General features: G+C 42.4%; 1 protein-coding gene across 5 annotated transcripts in view; it reads left to right on the top strand.

Moving 5' to 3' along the window:
* Window positions 1–17,463, top strand: part of csnk1da (casein kinase 1, delta a) — a 51,995-nt gene that overhangs the window by 24,050 nt on the left and 10,482 nt on the right. For 2 of the 5 annotated variants that reach the window (XM_049560293.1, XM_049560292.1), the window contains exons 4-8: window positions 10,432–10,580; window positions 10,842–11,070; window positions 11,153–11,323; window positions 11,448–11,596; window positions 12,302–12,470. In XM_049560293.1, the coding sequence (XP_049416250.1) occupies window positions 10,432–10,580; window positions 10,842–11,070; window positions 11,153–11,323; window positions 11,448–11,596; window positions 12,302–12,470 (867 nt within the window). Of the gene's footprint in view, window positions 1–10,431; window positions 10,581–10,841; window positions 11,071–11,152; window positions 11,324–11,447; window positions 11,597–12,301; window positions 12,471–12,617; window positions 17,461–17,463 lie in introns of those variants that run through there. The other 3 variants (XR_007447798.1, XM_049560295.1, XM_049560294.1) reach the window with 3 other exon arrangements.

The raw sequence follows: 17,463 nt of genomic DNA, 5'->3' as shown, positions 1-17,463 counted from the left end.
CAGGATGTATTTGCGTTTGTATGTATATAAATAGCTGATGCTGTGTGTGTGTGTGTGTGTGTGTGTGTGTGTGTGTGTGTGTACTTGTGCATGCAGTGATAGCTGCTGACCTGCAGCATTTTGTTGCTGTCTGCCTGTAAAAGGAAATACCAGATGGCGTCTTCCCCTTTGCAACGTCAGCCACTTACCAGCTACTACTAAAGCAGCTGGCCTCCGCCACTGCCTCCCTCGGGAGGTGGGGTTAGGGTTAGGGTTAGTCCATTATTTGAAAACATCGGCAATATTGTGTTGATGTACGGACACCAAGTAACAATTTTTTTGTGATATAGATTATTAATATTAAAAAATACAAGAAGAACTTTTGGTAGTTTACGATAATGAAAATCCATAGCTTTCTTCAGTTCACTAGACACAATTTGCTGCAATAAAAATGACTGAAGTGAAATGAAAAGACTGAAAACTTAATCTGATTAGATAAAACAGATGTTGAAAAAGTTTTCCTTCAAGGACATAATTTGCAGTTGAAAAAAGGTAATAAATTACAATGTATGTTATTGCAATACTCAGCATATAACAGCCCGTTTAAAATCGCAATAATTGTGTCTTAAGTATCGTGATAATACCATATATGGTGGGCCTCTGGAGATTCCCACCCCTAATTAACACAGGCGTTAAAAAGTTGGTAAGTGTTTATCAGTTTGCATGTTATTCATATTTACTTATCTGTTTCTGTATGAGTATGTAATAAGCCAGAATAGCAGAATTAGCTAGGACTGGTTACAGCAATTTTCATATACATTGGTGATTATTCGGTGATTAGAAGTTATATAGTGTGTCTCTTAGTTAATGTCTCCTTCCAGGTTTCTTTCAGCACATGTACTTTGTGTATAGTAGAAAGCCTTGCTTTCACATTCTCCACCTATGCGAGATTGCTGGCAGGCTGCGTGGTGTCTTACATCCTTTACTTATCGCCCCAGCCTTGATCCTTGTTGGTCCTGCTGCATAATAGAGTCCAGGTACACTGCCCCTCTATCTACTTGAGCGCACCTGAAATCTGTCGTTGGTAATCCTGTTCAGAAACACTTTTTGTTATACTGGGTGAAATGGTCCTTCCATCCTGAGAGTAGTCAATACATAATGTGTTCAGAAAAAGGAACGAAAAAAATCCGACCTCTGTGGCAGCTGAGGCCCTGCCTGTCGGTGTGAGTGGAAAGAACCAATCAGATGCCTTCATGTCTCGTCTTTATATATCGCTCTAGTCCTGCCCACGCCCCTCTCTGTCCCTCCCTCCTCCCTGCGTGCACTCATCGTGTGTCACCGTTGCCGGAAATATTCAGCACACTCCTCAGCAGAAATACCGAGTTAGCAGGAGAATAAGTTTGCTGAACAGTGGCAGAGAAAATGCTGCCAGAAGTACCACTTCCAGCGTTACTTGTAACGGCTCGCCCCGCTAAACAGGCTAAGAAAAGAAAGTCGGAGGCAGAAAAGGCTGCGACGAAAAAGGCTTTGGATAAAGCGAGAGGACAAACCAACATTGCAGCTTTTGAACGGTGGAGACAACTAGGGTTGGGTACCAAAACTCGGTACGTTTTGTACTTAGTACTGATTCACGTCGGTACTACCGAGTACCGATTCACTTAAAATGAATCGGTGCCAAATTTTGGTACCTGAGGTGGAGGCGGAGCAAGAGCACGACTCGCACCTCAGACTCAGCAACAATGGTGACAAAAAAAGTGTGCAGACAAAAGTTAACATGCAGCACTGTTCCTAACTGTTCTCAATAAAATGTTGAAACTGAGAAGTTTAGACTATGGGCCCGAACGACACAGAGTGCGTCCAAATTCACACCTGTTCTTCTCTGTGGATTTTCTCTGCGACCATGCGTCATAGCGAGAAGCCACGCATATCACATGAAACAGCGGAACTGTAGCTTTCTGAGGCCAAGTACTTGTCGGTAATCCAATGTTTTCACAGCGAAAAAGAAAAAAAGATAAATTTACACTAAAATTATGTATTAACAGAGCTTTCATACAGCTCTGCACACACATTACTCTTGGATGGATTACTCGCGAACACAGGCTCGCACAGAAATGCCATGCATATCACATGAAAGCGCAGGACCACACACATCATTGTGCTGTCATCCCATCACGCTATAAGTCCAGATCAATTGTCTACAAAATAAAAACCTGACGAATTTCTTTACAATCCATTATACAGATCTTGTTATCAGTCACTTCATATAGTGAGGAATATCGTATCTTACCACGTCTTAGGCTTGCGTGTGTTTCTCCCAGTCTATCCACATTTGTAGTCCAGCTTTCAAGATGCAAATACCTCCATATTGTCCAGTTGACACTTCATCAAACTTTGTATGACAAGACCAGCCACGTCACCTTTGCGCACCCAGACAACTGTAGCCTAATTATGCATGCTGACAGGGCAGTAGTCACCATATACATTGAGGGGGACACGTGCCCCCCCACCAATGCCCAAAATGTCTCCCCAATATATAACTGAAACTGAAAAACAAATATTATTCAATTCAATTCAGCTCAATTCAATTTTATTTATAAAGCCCAATATCACAAATCACAATTTGCCTCACAGGGCTTTACAGCATACGACATCCCTCTGTCCTTATGACCCTCGCAGCGGATAAGGAAAAACTCCCCAAAAAAAACCCTTTAACGGGGGAAAAAAACGGTAGAAACCTCAGGAAGAGCAACTGAGGAGGGATCCCTCTTCCAGGACGGACAGACGTGCAATAGATGTCGTACAGAACAGATCAGCATAACAAATTAACAGTAATCCACATGACACAATGAGACAGAGAGAGAGAGAGAGAGAGAGAGATGCAGGTAATGACAGTAGCTTACAACAACATTATTGAAAGTAATAATATTATAGTTATAGTTCTGGCTACTGTGGTACAATATGTTGAAAGTACGTATTAATATCTGACAGTATACAAGTGTGACAATAGTCATATGTGTATAATAACAGTAGAAGTATGACTAATGACTAATGATGGCAGCAGCAGCAGGAGGCATCTGGCAGGACCACGACAGCAGCACAACCACACACGTCACACTGTCCAGGCACCGCTGCGATATGAGTTAATCTGAGAGACAGTGGAGCACAAAGGCTCCGGAGAAGAAGCCGAGTTAGTGACATCCAGAATGGCCGAGTTAGATGCAGTAATAGAATACGAGAGAGAGAGAGAGAAGGAGAGAAGGTGAGAAGGTGCCCGGTGTATTATAGAGGGGTCCTCCGGCAGACTAGGCCTAAGTCAGCCTAACTAGGAGCTGGTACAGGGCAAGCCTGAGCCAGCCCTAACTATAAGCTTTATCAAAGAGGAAAGTCTTAAGTCTAGTCTTAAATGTGAAGACGGTGTCTGCCTCCCGGACCATAACAGGAAGATGATTCCACAGGAGAGGAGCCTGATAGCTGAAGGCTCTGGCTCCTGATCTACTTTTGGAGACTTTAGGGACCACGAGTAACCCTGCGTTCTCAGAGCGCAGTGTTCTGGTGGGATAATAAGGCACTATGAGCTCTCTAAGATATGACGGAGCTTGACCATTTAGAGCTTTATAAGTTAACAGTAGGATTTTAAATTCAGTTCTGGATTTTACAAGGAGCCAGTGCAGAGAAGCTAAAACAGGAGAAATATGATCTTGTTTCTTAGTTCCTGTTAGTACACGTGCTGCTGCATTCTGAATTAGCTGGAGAGTTTTTAAGGACTTACTAGAGCTACCTGATAATAGAGAGTTACAGTGATCCAGCCTTGAGGTAACAAAAGCGTGGACCAATTTTTCTGCATCTTTTCGGGTCAGGATAGGCCTAATTTTCACAATATTACGCAGATGAAAAAATGCAATCCGTGAGGTTTGTTTTAAATGAGAATTAAAAGACAAATCTTGATCAAATATTACTCCGAGGTTTCTTACGGTAGTGCTAGAGGCCAGAGCAATGCCATCTAGAGAAACTATGTCATCAGATAAACAGTCTCTGAGTTGTTTGGGGCCAAGAACAATAACTTCAGTTTTGTCTGAATTTAACATCAGGAAATTGGTGCTCATCCAGGTTTTTATGTCTTTAAGGCAGTTATGGAGTTTAGTTAATTGATTACTTTCTTCTGGCTTCATCGATAAATACAACTGTGTATCATCTGCATAACAATGGAAATTTATAGAGTGATTTCTAATGATGTTACCTAAAGGAAGCATATATAGAGTAAATAGGATTGGTCCGAGCACAGAACCTTGCGGAACTCCAAAACAAACTTTGGTATGTAAGGACAGTTCATTATGAACGTGAACGAACTGAAAACGATCAGATAAATAAGATTTAAACCAGCTCAGTGCAGAAACTTTTAGGCCAATTAAGTGATCCAGTCTCTGCAGTAGAATTTGATGGTCAATTGTGTCAAACGCCGTACTAAGATCTAATAAAACAAGTACAGAGACAAGTCCTTTGTCTGAAGCAATCAGAAGGTCATTTGTAATTTTAACTAGTGCTGTCTCAGTGCTATGATGCACTCTAAATCCTGACTGAAATTCCTCAAATAGATTATTATCATGGAGAAAATCACACAGCTGGTCTGCGACTACTTTCTCAAGGATCTTTGACATAAAGGGAAGATTAGATATTGGTCTATAGTTGGCTAACACCTCTGGATCCAGGTTGGGCTTTTTTAGTAGAGGTTTAATTACAGCTACCTTAAAAGACTGTGGTACATAGCCTGTTAATAACGATATATTGATCATATCTAATATATGAGTGTTAACTAAAGGAAAGACCTCCTTAAGTAGCCTAGTTGGGATGGGGTCTAAGAGACACGTTGATGATTTAGATGAAGAAATCAAGAAATTGGGGAGAAGCAATCTAAATATATATTAGGTTTTACAGCTGTGTTTGAGGTTAGATAGGTACTATCTGAGGACAGGAGGTCATGAATTTTGCCTCTAATAGTTAGAATTTTGTCATTAAAAAAGCTCATAAAATCATTACTGCTAAGGGCTAAAGGAATACAAGGCTCAATAGAGCTCTGACTCTCAGTATGCCTGGCTACAGTGCTGAAAAGAAACCTGGGGTTGTTCTTATTGTCTTCTATTAATGCTGAGTAATAGTTTGCTCTGGCATTGCGGAGGCCCCTCTTATAAGTTTTAAGACTGTCTGTCCAGATTAAACGAGATTCTTCCAGTTTGGATAATCGCCAATTCCTTTCAAATTTTTGCGATATTTGTTTTGACTTACGGGTTTGAGAGTTATACCAAGGAGCGAACTTTCTTTTCTTTTTTAACTTCTTTTTAAGAGGAGCTACAGAGTCAAGTGTTGTTCGCAGCGAGCCTACGGCGCTATCGACAAAATGATCAAAGTCGGCACGGGAAACCTCTGTTACTGAGGGACTTGGTATTGAATTTAATGACGGAGTAATCTTTTCCTTAAATTTTGCGACAGCACTATCTGATAAACATCTAGTATAGTAACTGTTGCTGAGTGGCGTGTAATCGAGTAAAAAGAAATCAAAAGTAATCAGATAATGATCCGATAGCGAGGGATTCTGTGGAAAGACTTTTAGATTATCAATTTCAATTCCATACGTCAGAACTAGATCGAGGGTATGGTTAAAACAGTGAGTGGGTTTATGTACACCCTGACTGAAGCCAATGGAGTCTAATAATGAGATAAACGCGGTAGCCAGGGAGTCATTATCAAAGTCGACATGAATGTTAAAATCGCCTACAGTAATAACTTCATCTGATTTAAGAACTAAACTGGATAAAAACTCTGAGAATTCAGATACAAATTCAGAATACGGGCCAGGAGCACAGTACACTATAACAAATAAAAGTGGCTGCGAGGTTTTCCAGGTCGGATGTAAAAGACTAAGAACGAGGCTTTCAAATGAATTATTATCTTGGAGGACATCATTGCACTTGGTTGACTATTTTTCTATTATCTTAGATCTAAATATTGCATGTTTGTTTTTTCGGATAAAACACATTTTTGACTTGTGAATGAGTCAATGGAATTTCTTGAAGTAATGAAAAAATACTGGCAATCATGTCCACCTGGCACAAACCACATGTTTTGGACAGCTGTGAAGTGACAGAATGTCCCACCATCATGGTTCTTATATTGCCAGATTCCAGAGAGTCTCCCCTCTTCATATATGGCAGGATATGTCAACTTTGACTTGCTGTGGTGAGATACATGTAAAAATGTAAGAATTTAGTCACACGGATTTGTTTTTTTCATTGATAGAAAAATGAATATAAAATACAGGCACACAGAAGGACATGGAATGATGGCAAATCTGGTTAGCCCAGATTGTCCTGGAAAAAAAAAACAAGATATAACATGTGTATGTAGCCTTAATAATGACTGTGATATGAGCTTAAAAGTAAAGGCAGTAAAAAATAGCCCAAAAACGCCTAGGGCCCATAGGGTTAAAAAGTACTGAAATAAGGTACCGTTTGGTACTAGTACCAAATTCCAGATACCGGTACCGATACCGTATCGGTTCAATTATGAACGGTACCCAACCCTAGAGACAACTGAGGGAGCTGAAGGGCCTGAAAAGTGATGCAGAGGTTGCTGTCTTTCTGTTAGACAGGTAATTATTTGTTTTGCTGCGGGGGGATTTGTTATTTTCATGGAATATGTAACATTAGCCAAGTTAGCTACTTTTGTAGCTCGTATTAGCCCAATGCTAACATTAGCTTCTCTGTCGGTGTACTGCAGGATGCACGTTCAAGTTTGTAGGGCCGTGGCTTTGGACAGAGCACTGACGGGAGGGGGAGGAGGGGGCGGAGCTTAGAGGAGGTGCCACTTTCAAATCTTGCTAGCTCTCCAACATTACCAACTATAGCTTGAAGAAAGATGACTACTACATTAGCTGGGCTCCGTGAGTCTTGTTGGCGAACCTGAAAATACTGCCCAGCTACCCTACTACATACGTATACACCATAGCCTTAAAACACATCAGTAGGCAAATCAGAATGAAGTATGTTATAACCACCGGATCTAACATCTGGAGCAGTTCCCAAATATTCACTCAACCAACCCATTACACTGGTTCCTGCAGAGCTAGATGGACTAAGAGTCTGTCAAATTCTCTCTTAATGACTGAATTACAGTGGTCGTATTGTTGTCTGTGTCTGCGATCAAAGTGAAACCATTTGTTTTTGTTGATCCAAAGAGTCGGAGAAAAATAAAGGTTCACAAGAGTGTCTCTCATTGACCCTCCTGCTGCTCCATCTGGTTGCAATGCTGCCAGTGGAAGGTCAGGTCAGTGTACTTAAAGCTGTGAGTGATCACCCCTTTCATCACAATAAGAAAACTTGTGTTCTTCAGTCATATCATGAAGCACGATGCAGGCAAGAATTATGTTGCATTATAACAGCTTGGAGTGTTTTTGAAAATATTTTTTTGGTTAATTGTTTGGCATGATCTCTGTAAGCAAGGGTTGAATAAAACAGGGTACCCGCAGATCCTTGAAAAGTCTTAAAAAGTCTTAAATTCATGTATCTAAAAGTAAGGCCTGAAAATGTCTTAAATTCATTAGAAATGTCTTAAATTCGTCTTAAATTCATTACTCAAAGGTCTTAAAATTGTTGCGAAAGGAATATTTAATCTTACTTTCTTTCTTTTTTTTATTCTCGCAGCACTTTTCTGTGAGTGTCCATGCACCATCCAATAATGGCGCGCGCTGGTGGTAGCACATACACAATGAATGGGTTCGTCGGCGGAGTTCTGCACTTTGCGCGCTCTGTGTGAAAAGGGCTTAATGGCGCGCACTGGCCACCTGACACTCAGTTATGCTGCTATAGTGGTTTGTTTTCCAGACATGTGAGTATCTTTGAGCAGTGAAAGTTATTATTTATGACTTTTTACTTGTCGGCAGTGATTTGTTTTCCACAGAGCTCTACGTGCGAGCATTTTACTCGCATTTGCGACTAAAAATAGTTTTGTGCCAGCAAAATAAAGCATTCAGCATGCAGTGTGAGTCCAGATTTCAACCAGCAGCAGAAACGAACGGGGTGCATGCTGTAGCCGTGCTGCCTGCTCTCTCCGGTTTTATGCCAGGCTCGGCTCCTTTCGAAGACTCCTTGCAAAGCACTCCTCCGGGGTTTTTTCAGACCTAATTATATTGCGTTTTGCACAGCGGCAACTGGATCTTTGCTCTCAAACCACAAAAAGATGTGATGGCACAACAGTCTCCTTCAGAACATTATTCTATGCTTTCTTTTGATTTTCACATTGGCTAGTCATCCTGTTTAATTTGTCTTCTGATTAAATCGAAACCGTTGAAACAAGTTGTAGGAAGCCTCTGCAAGTAATTGGTTGCTGGCAGACACTCTGTGCTGCAATAAAATGGTTAATCAGCAGTGCCGTGCACTGTAGAGCCGATGCGCTGCTGGTTCTGCCGGCCTGAATAGAATATAATGTCTACTGTTGTGTAGGAGCATTTATAGACTGAGCTGAGTAGTGATGCGCAGGTCGACCCGTAACCTGCGGGACCCGCAAATGGACCTGCGGGTCGGGCAGCAGTGATCATCTGTTAAATCGGTCTGTAAATGATATTTTGACATTAATAGATTATAATAATAATAAAGATAATCTATAATCTATTACTGTCATGGCATCCGAAGGTACTGATGCGTTGAACAGGTGACAGTCCGCGGTCGTTTTCAAAACACACTTGTGTCACGCACTCCAAAAGAAACTTGTTGAAACTGTAAACAATCATTTATTGTACAAAACGGGGGAAACAAACGTTGACAAAAACGGTTCCATAACTCATATTAAATTCAAAACATAATGAAAAAACAGCTACAAGTTAGAGGGAATAGTGATAAAGTGGTAAAACTTGGCATTGATCCACAGCCTCAGACGGATGCGCTCAAGCTTGCCATGCACACAAGCTCAGTTGGTAGGCGATGCTATATTTTCACATTTTTAACAATGCAATTTAAAAGTTTTGATTTTTATCGATAACCTACATTTACCAACAACAAAAGGCCTACATTTAGCACAAAAAAAAAATTTAAAAAATAAGTAAATAAATAAACCAATATCGAATACCAAATTTTCATAACGAATACCTACCCATAGAAACGAATATCCGAATATTTGGGCACAGCCCTACCGGCGACAGAGAAAACCAACCCCATGTCCAGTAGCCTAATTTCCTCTTTGTTGGTGTCATGACTGCCCAGTAGTACCTGGACAACCGAGCCGTGCTGGCACACAGGTATGTGGCGTGTCAGAGGAGAAACGAGCCGTTCACATTTCTCTCTGTGGCAGGTAACGGTCCACAAACCTCACCGCACTTTAGGAACTGTTCTTAACTTATGAAGGGACTGTTCTTTACTTGTCAGGGGAGGAGGGTGGCTGGTTGATTTTTATTTTATTTATTTATTTTATTTCAGTCCCCCCATGTTAATCACTTATTGATGCTGTTTTTGAAGTATGAATAAGTCAGTAAGTAATTTATTCCATTGAAATATCATTGATGTATTATAGAAAAGTGATTTATCTTTTTATAAATGACAAAAGGCACATCTGCCTCATTTTTGCTGTGGTATCATGATACTACTCAGAACCATGATACTTTAACTGGTATCGTACCATGGGTTCCAATTTTGGTATTATGACAACACTAGATGTCACAACCATTCCATTCGGAGTTGCGCAGTGAAGCGGCTCTGGTACCGCTTAAAAAAGTGTTCCCCCACTTCTAATTTTACAAATTAAGCACTGGTTATAGTACAGCGGGATCCCCCAACCATCACCTATATTTATAGTTTTTTCGGTCTTAAATTCCATTCAAGGTGGCATTAAAAAGGTCTTAAAAAGTCTTAAATTTAACTTACTGAAACCTGCAGATACCCTGTAAAAGAATGCTTCAGTATGTGCCATTTGTCCTGAATATCTCTACATCCAACATGAATCCCTACTGAGTCCACCCTTCCAGTGGGATTAGGATTATCCTAATTTTTTAGCATCAAAACTATCCTAATCTCCACCTTTGTAGTTTTCAAATAACCCAAAACAACATTTGATGTGGATTTTTGGGTAGGATTGGATTTCAAATTCTGTATTGAAATACTGGGCCAAGGAGAATTAACATTAGTGATGGTAGTTTGACTTCACTGTTTTCCATTTGAGTAGATCAGTCACTAATTCCATCATGGTTGAACAGAAACAACAAAGTTTGCTGGAAATGAAGAGAGAAACCAGTAGATAGATGTTTAAGGTACTTCTCTTTTGGTAACTTTTGGATCCCTCTGCATGACTGTCCTAAGTGAATAAACACTAAATATACCTCCTCCTCCTCCTTCTTCTTCTTCTTCTTCTTCTTCTTCTTCTTCTTCTTCTTCTTCTTCTTCTTCTTCTTCTCTACTTTCTCCTCTCCTCCAGTGGGTATTCCAACAATAAAGTGGTGTGGGGCCGAGGGTGACTATAATGTGATGGTGATGGAGCTGCTGGGGCCCAGCCTGGAGGATCTGTTCAATTTCTGCTCTCGGAAGTTCAGCCTCAAGACGGTCCTGCTTTTGGCTGACCAGATGGTGAGAGTTGGGAGCTACCAGCTATAGGGATCATGGAGTTGCTGGCCTCATTAAAAGGGAAGGGGGTGGTTGGGTGGGTGTGCCATGACATTACCAATTTGAGATTTATTACTCTGGCTTTTGGATTTGGGAGATAATTTTTCATGTTTACCAACATTTTTGAACTGTCTTAGACCACTGGAATACCATGTATAAATTTTGAAAAAGTGGCGTAGTTCCCTTTTAAGGCTGACATCAGATCCCCTCGCACTTCTCTTCTAGATCAGCCGCATTGAATACATCCACTCCAAGAACTTCATCCATAGAGACGTGAAGCCAGACAATTTCCTGATGGGGCTGGGCAAGAAGGGCAACCTGGTTTACATCATCGACTTCGGCCTGGCCAAAAAGTACCGCGATGCCCGCACACACCAGCACATCCCCTACCGTGAGAACAAGAACCTGACCGGCACCGCCCGCTACGCCTCTATAAACACACATCTGGGCATCGGTAAGACCAGCATCCACAAAGCACTAACATACAGATAGCCCGCACTAGGCTGCTGATGTGACTTTGGTCTCTCTGTCTACAGAACAGTCCAGACGGGACGACTTGGAGTCGCTGGGCTATGTCCTCATGTACTTCAACCTGGGCTCTCTGCCCTGGCAAGGCCTCAAAGCTGCCACTAAAAGGCAGAAGTATGAGCGCATCAGTGAGAAGAAAATGTCCACGCCCATTGAGGTCCTCTGCAAAGGCTATCCATGTAAGTGTAGCTGCTCCCTCCCGTCTTTTATTAATTCCATATAGGATGTGAAGAATCATGAATTAACATTGATCAAAGTTAATCCCTCATTGCTCATATGTTCTGGTCCTTTTCCTGCCTACAGCGGAGTTTGCCACCTACCTGAACTTCTGCCGCTCTCTGCGGTTCGATGACAAGCCAGACTACTCGTACCTCCGCCAGCTCTTCAGGAACCTCTTCCATAGACAGGGCTTCTCCTACGACTACGTCTTTGACTGGAACATGCTCAAATTTGTAAGTTGTACTATTACATTGAGGAGAATCAGTTTAGCCTTTGGCATCTCCAATAAAGCTTGCTGTTCAGCAAACAAATAATAACAGTATTTGGTTTCATTATTATTCTGATTATTGAGTCCAGGTTTGTTCATATTTAGTCCTCAAGACACCAACCTTGTGTAGGGAACAACTTGTGTTCATTTAAAGATCTGTACCTTGTAACTAGATGGAAACATTTTTATGGTCTTATCTTAAACTGCTCTCATAAGTTGGATTCACCAAACTCTTGTAACTGGATGAACTCATCATAAATCACTTGTACTGTGGAGAGAGACAGACTGTCTGTGCATGACTCATATGTCTGGACCACCTGTGAATTTCATTCATACCTGAGAGAAAATTCTAATTTAGAGGAAGTCATAGCATTTGTCTTAAATCACTTGTATGTGCCACTTCAGAACTAACCAGTGCTTCTTGCATGAGGTCTGTTGACATGGTGCTTTAGCCAGTGCCACGTTACACATTAAATCTCTTCGGGCTAGAAACTGACCTGAAGCTTTTCTTAAAGTAGCCCTTTTGATGAGCTTGCAGGCTCTCCTGATGGCTTCTCCTTATCTTGTTTTCAAGTTTTTCAAAATGGACTGTTACTTGTGGAAATAAGTTTGTAAAAGCTGATGGATTCAGAAAGAGGCCACTGAGGTCAGGTAACTGTGTTTGTGTCAGGGTGCCAACAGAGCAGTGGAGGATGCAGAGAGGGAGCGTCGGGAGCGGGAGGAGAGGCTGAGGCACAGCAGGAACCCCGGCGCCAGGGGCATGGCCTCAGCCTCAGGGAGAGCCAGGGCAGCTCAGGACGTCACAGCCCCCTCACCACTCAACCCTGCCTCACACACAGGTCAGCGCACGCACACACACACACACACGGGATGCAACGGCCCACAGTAAAATATTGAACCATTCGGTCTGCCCTGCACGGATCAATACGCCCTTATGGACGGCGGGTTTTTGGTTTTGCAATTAATTTTGCATTGATGCTTTACAGGCCACTGTGTGTGTGCCTGTCCACAGGCCAAGTCCATGGACGTGTAAAGAGAATGGCCAAGTCAGCCCACTGCACAAAAGCCCTCCCCGTGAGTTAATGTCCAATCACTGTTGTGGCTCTGCCCACTCCTCACACTGTTGTAACTGGAGCCGGGCCCCGCCCCGCCCCGTACCTTGTTCTTTTATTAAACAAACTAAATAGCCTTATGTTATTTATCTTATTTACACAACGGCATCTCATTTCTGTCTCTACATGGTCGCACGTTTGCAATCCTCCTCTGCTCTCTGTGTCGCGAACGGCAGAGTTCGGCCCTGATGTAGGGCTGCACCCAATGATTATTTTCATTGTCGACTAATCTGTCGATTATTTCTTCGATTAGTCGACTAATCATTTTATCAAAAAATGTGTTAAAATGTTGAAAAATGTTGGTCTGTCTCTCCCAAACCCCCAGATTTTGTCATTTAATGTCTTGTTTCGTTCTCACGCCAAAGGGTTTTAGTACACCGTCATGGTAGAATATGTAAAGCTTGTAGTATTTGCAGTATTTTGGGGTACTTTTACAGTACTTTTCTATGAAAAATGACTCTGACTCCTTAGTCGACTACTAAAATAGTCACCGCAGAGTCCTGCACGGGTCCAATTTTGGAAACCCGCAGTGCAGCGGCATTGCCTATAAACATCTTCCGTTTTGAATCTTCATGCACCAGTCCGTACAAGTGCGTTGTGCATAAAGGAATAAAGAAAAACATAGTTATTACAGCCAGACAGGTTTAGCTACAAGGCCACTACATTAAACAAAAGCAGTTTAAAGTTAGCAGGAAAAAAAAAAGCAGGAAAAACGTCTGCTAAATCATCAGCTCCTGGACGGGGTCTCTTCTCTGGTGGTGCAGCGGCAGCCGCAGCCTGCGTCCGCGGGCCCGAGGGGCTTCCATGGTTGTGTTCTTCAAAATAATAAAAAACGAAAATGAAGAAAAATAAATAATAAGATCAGTGCTATTTTAAGAGGCACACAAAGTAGATTCAAACAGTTGAAGTGTCATGTTGAACGCCAAAACACACATTTAGTGAGCCAAGTTATTACTGTAGCTTTTTAAAGTCGTATTTTATTACAGTTATTCTTACCAACAAGACGTCGTGCTTCGGCATGAATTCAAATAAACACAAGAAGTTTGTACTCTAGAAAAGGATCAGCACTCAGTGAATAACCTCCTAAGCCCTATGATAAGCTATTATGGCAAGGCTTAGCTATACAGACCAGTGAGGAGTGATAACTAACGTGTCTTTGGGGTCATCGGGTGGGAACCTCCTTTCACCAGTGTTTCGTCTAGTTGGTCCCACAACACCTCCAGGAGGCTAGACAGTGATCTCTGGCGTCCCAGAGACACTCCCCTAATGCCAGGTCTCACTGCTCCCACAGCAACCCAATAACCTCCTTTACCTTACTTACGCGTGGCTTTCTCAGCCCAAACAGCACCGCCACCTTCAACCAAACCTAGGCTCCGTACATGCGAGCTCCAGGTAGAAGCAATGCTGATACTACCTTTTCTAGCACATTCACCATACTCTATTTCACATGCTACATAGCGTAACTACAATATAAGCTAAAGTTAAAGGAGATAAATAAACTTACAGGATCAGCAAACACACTCATCTTGCAGCATGGTCTCAAACAAAAGGGATTCAAATAGGCCACTCCCACACTTAAATAACCTTCCTCTTCCTGAATTTCCTTCTTACTTACACATGGCATTCTCAGCCCAAACAGCACTGCCACCTTCAACCAAACCCAGGCTCCGTACATGCGAGCTCCAGGTAGAAGTAGTGCTGATACTACCTTTCCTAGCACATTCACCATACTCTTATTTCACACGCTACATAGCATAACTATAATATAAGGTAAAATTAAAGGAGATAGATAAACTCACAGGATCAGCAAACACACTCACCTTGCAGCATGGTTTCAAACAAAAGTGATTCAAATAGGCCACTCCCACACTTAAATAACCTTCCTCTTCCTGGATTTCCTCCTGAGAGGAAGTGGATCTCTCCACCTGATCTCAAGGAATTATGTACTCTGCTTAGTAGTTCCCCCTGCTGGTCCCCAACTGACATTATTTCTACGCTTCCAGATCCACTGGCTACACCTAATTGATTCACATGACATTTCCTTCACTGTCTTCCTCAGACTCTGTCCCCGCACTCCGAGTTCCCCCAGGAGCGAGACAGCTGATCTTGCTATGAATCCCCTACACCCCACTTCCACTGGACAAATCCTAGTCTTCCATCCTCTGTTAAACTAGATACTGGCAGCTGAAGAATCCCTTTTTCATACAATGCAACACTACTTAGGCATCTAGGAGCGCCCAACCACTTCCTAGGAGCTAACCGACCTTTAAATTCTCTCCACAACGGATAATGGAATTTCATAAATTGACATGGCCACATTAACCTAGGATATAGCCCAAATTGCAAACACCACAACTTCAACTTTCCAAGAAGTTCTGATTTATCTATTCTATCCAGTCCTTCAGCCACATCTTTTCTAAATTTCACCACCTGTTCCTTATCATTCAACTGTATCTATCTATCTATCTAAGCTCTTTACTGACTTTTCCCTAATTGTAACACTTATCACGTCACCCTGGGCCTGATCTGCAAGCAGCTTAAGGCTTTTAAGTTTGGGATGCAAGAACACTGCCATCTTATGCAGGAGATGCACTTGGAATTTTTTGTTCAGTATCCTGAGGCTTTTTTTCTTCAGCGAGGACAGTGTCATGCTGTCAGTGGTAGACGGCTGCAGGTGATTTCTCAGGTGCCCCAACCACACAACGGTCAGGTGAAGAGTCTGGGTTTTTGAGGCCTCCAAGGCCTTGGTGGCTTCTTTGAATCGTGCCAGAAAGGCAACCATGTCACCCAGAGTCTCTGTGCTCAAGTTGGTGAGGCGGTGTTCTTCTCCTCGTTCCTCCAGAAGAGCATGGACTTGTTCATACTGGTTGTAGATGGAGTCCAGCATTGTGTATAGCGAATTCCAGCGTGTCTCCACGGCCGCTTTCAGTGTTATCTTCAGACGACTCTGGAGATTTGTCTGCTTAAAGTAAGTTACAAGGGACTTGCAGACTCGATGAGAGCAGACACTTCATCAAAGAAGTCATCTTCAGCTGCTGGGGTACCACCAAGTGTGGTGTGTAGCACTGTGTTCAAGATGTGAGCACCGCAATTAAGCCTGGTAACATTGCGCAGTGCTGCAACTATATTTGCGCTTCTGTCAGTCACATAGACCAGTTTAGGGAAGAACTCATCCAGGTTGTATTTGTGTAGTGCTTGCATGATTGCTGGTCTCAAGTTTTCTGCAGTTTTGCGTAACGAACTGTCCCATTCAGCTGTGCAAAGCACGCGCTCAATCAGCTCCCACTTCTTGTCGATGTAATGCATGGTGACACAAAGTTAACCAACTTTCCGATATTCATCTGTCCAAAGATCCAACGTAACTGCAGCGTTGCTTTCAGTCAGTTGTTTCCTCAGCTCTGGGATGAGTTTCTCTCGAATTTCTTCGGCACATTTTGTGAGTCTGCGTGACACAGTTGTTGGATCCGGCAGAAGTGTCACAGTGTCGACTCTGCCAGACGTCCCGACGTCAACCAAGCCCTGTGCCAGCTCCTTGAACCCTTCCCCACACACAGTTTCAAACGACCTGACATCCCGAGACACAAATTTCACCGCCAACTTGGTTATGGCGTCCTTGGCCGGCTGGTCTGGTGTTGAGAGCTCATTTTTGCTTTTGGAAATGAATCTCTCAATTGACCCAGCAACGGCTTTCCCACAGCAGGTCTCTGCGTGTTTTCTCAGCGACAAAGTACCTAGCTTGCAGGGCTTGAAGGCTAAAACTTTTTTGCACGTTTTGCAGACGGCGTAGCCACTAACGACGTTATTCTCTTGGTCTTGAAGCAAACCAAACTTCTCCCAGACGTCTGACTTGGCCCTCAACGATTTATTGTTCACAATTTCATATTCACCACTCACTAACTTTGATTTTATGTCGTCCATTTTGCTCAGCAGCTAACCAGCAAGGCGGCTCAGTTAGAGTGACAGTGGCAGTGACATTATTTATTTAGGCGGAACTAGTCAAGTGTCACTGCTTTTCACAATAAAATGATGAAAATAGTTACCCGCCGCCCCGCCCATGTTAGTTCAGTTCCGCCCGTGCCAGTACCCGTTAATTTATGCAAGTATATTTCTTACCCGTCAGACACTGTTTATGCGGGTAACCCGTCAGGTCATCAATTGATTATTTTAATAGTCGATTAGTCATCGATTAGTTGACTAATCGTTGCAGCCCTACCCCGATGCGCACACACAGACACATGTGCGCGCGCACACACATACACACACACACACACACACACACACACACACACACACAGGTGAGCATACAAGAGCGCGGCCCGGGCACTTAACACACAGTCTATGGAGTGGAGCCTGTGTTGCGTTCAGGCATTGTCACTTGAATAGGCTGTAGCACAACACAGCAGCATGTCAAGTGCAAAGTCAAGCAAAAAAAAAAAAAAAAGAGATAATTTTGGGGGGGGGGGGGGATTGTTCTCTGTAAGCACAAAAAACGTACACACATGCACATACATATTGTACCTATATGTATCTATATCTATCTATCTATCTATCTATATGTGTATATATATATATATATATATATATATATATATACTTTTAAGAACAAAAGGCAAGCTAAAACAAACTAACAGATCAATTGTTGTTTTGTCTATTGTTACCTAATGTATAGTTTAGCGTGACAGTCAGGGCTTTTCCATCTACTGATTGGGAGCCTTTGATT

This window comes from Epinephelus fuscoguttatus, linkage group LG19 (assembly GCF_011397635.1).
Source record: "Epinephelus fuscoguttatus linkage group LG19, E.fuscoguttatus.final_Chr_v1".
NCBI lineage: Eukaryota > Metazoa > Chordata > Actinopteri > Perciformes > Serranidae > Epinephelus > Epinephelus fuscoguttatus.
This window is presented reverse-complemented; position numbering and strand designations above follow the sequence as displayed.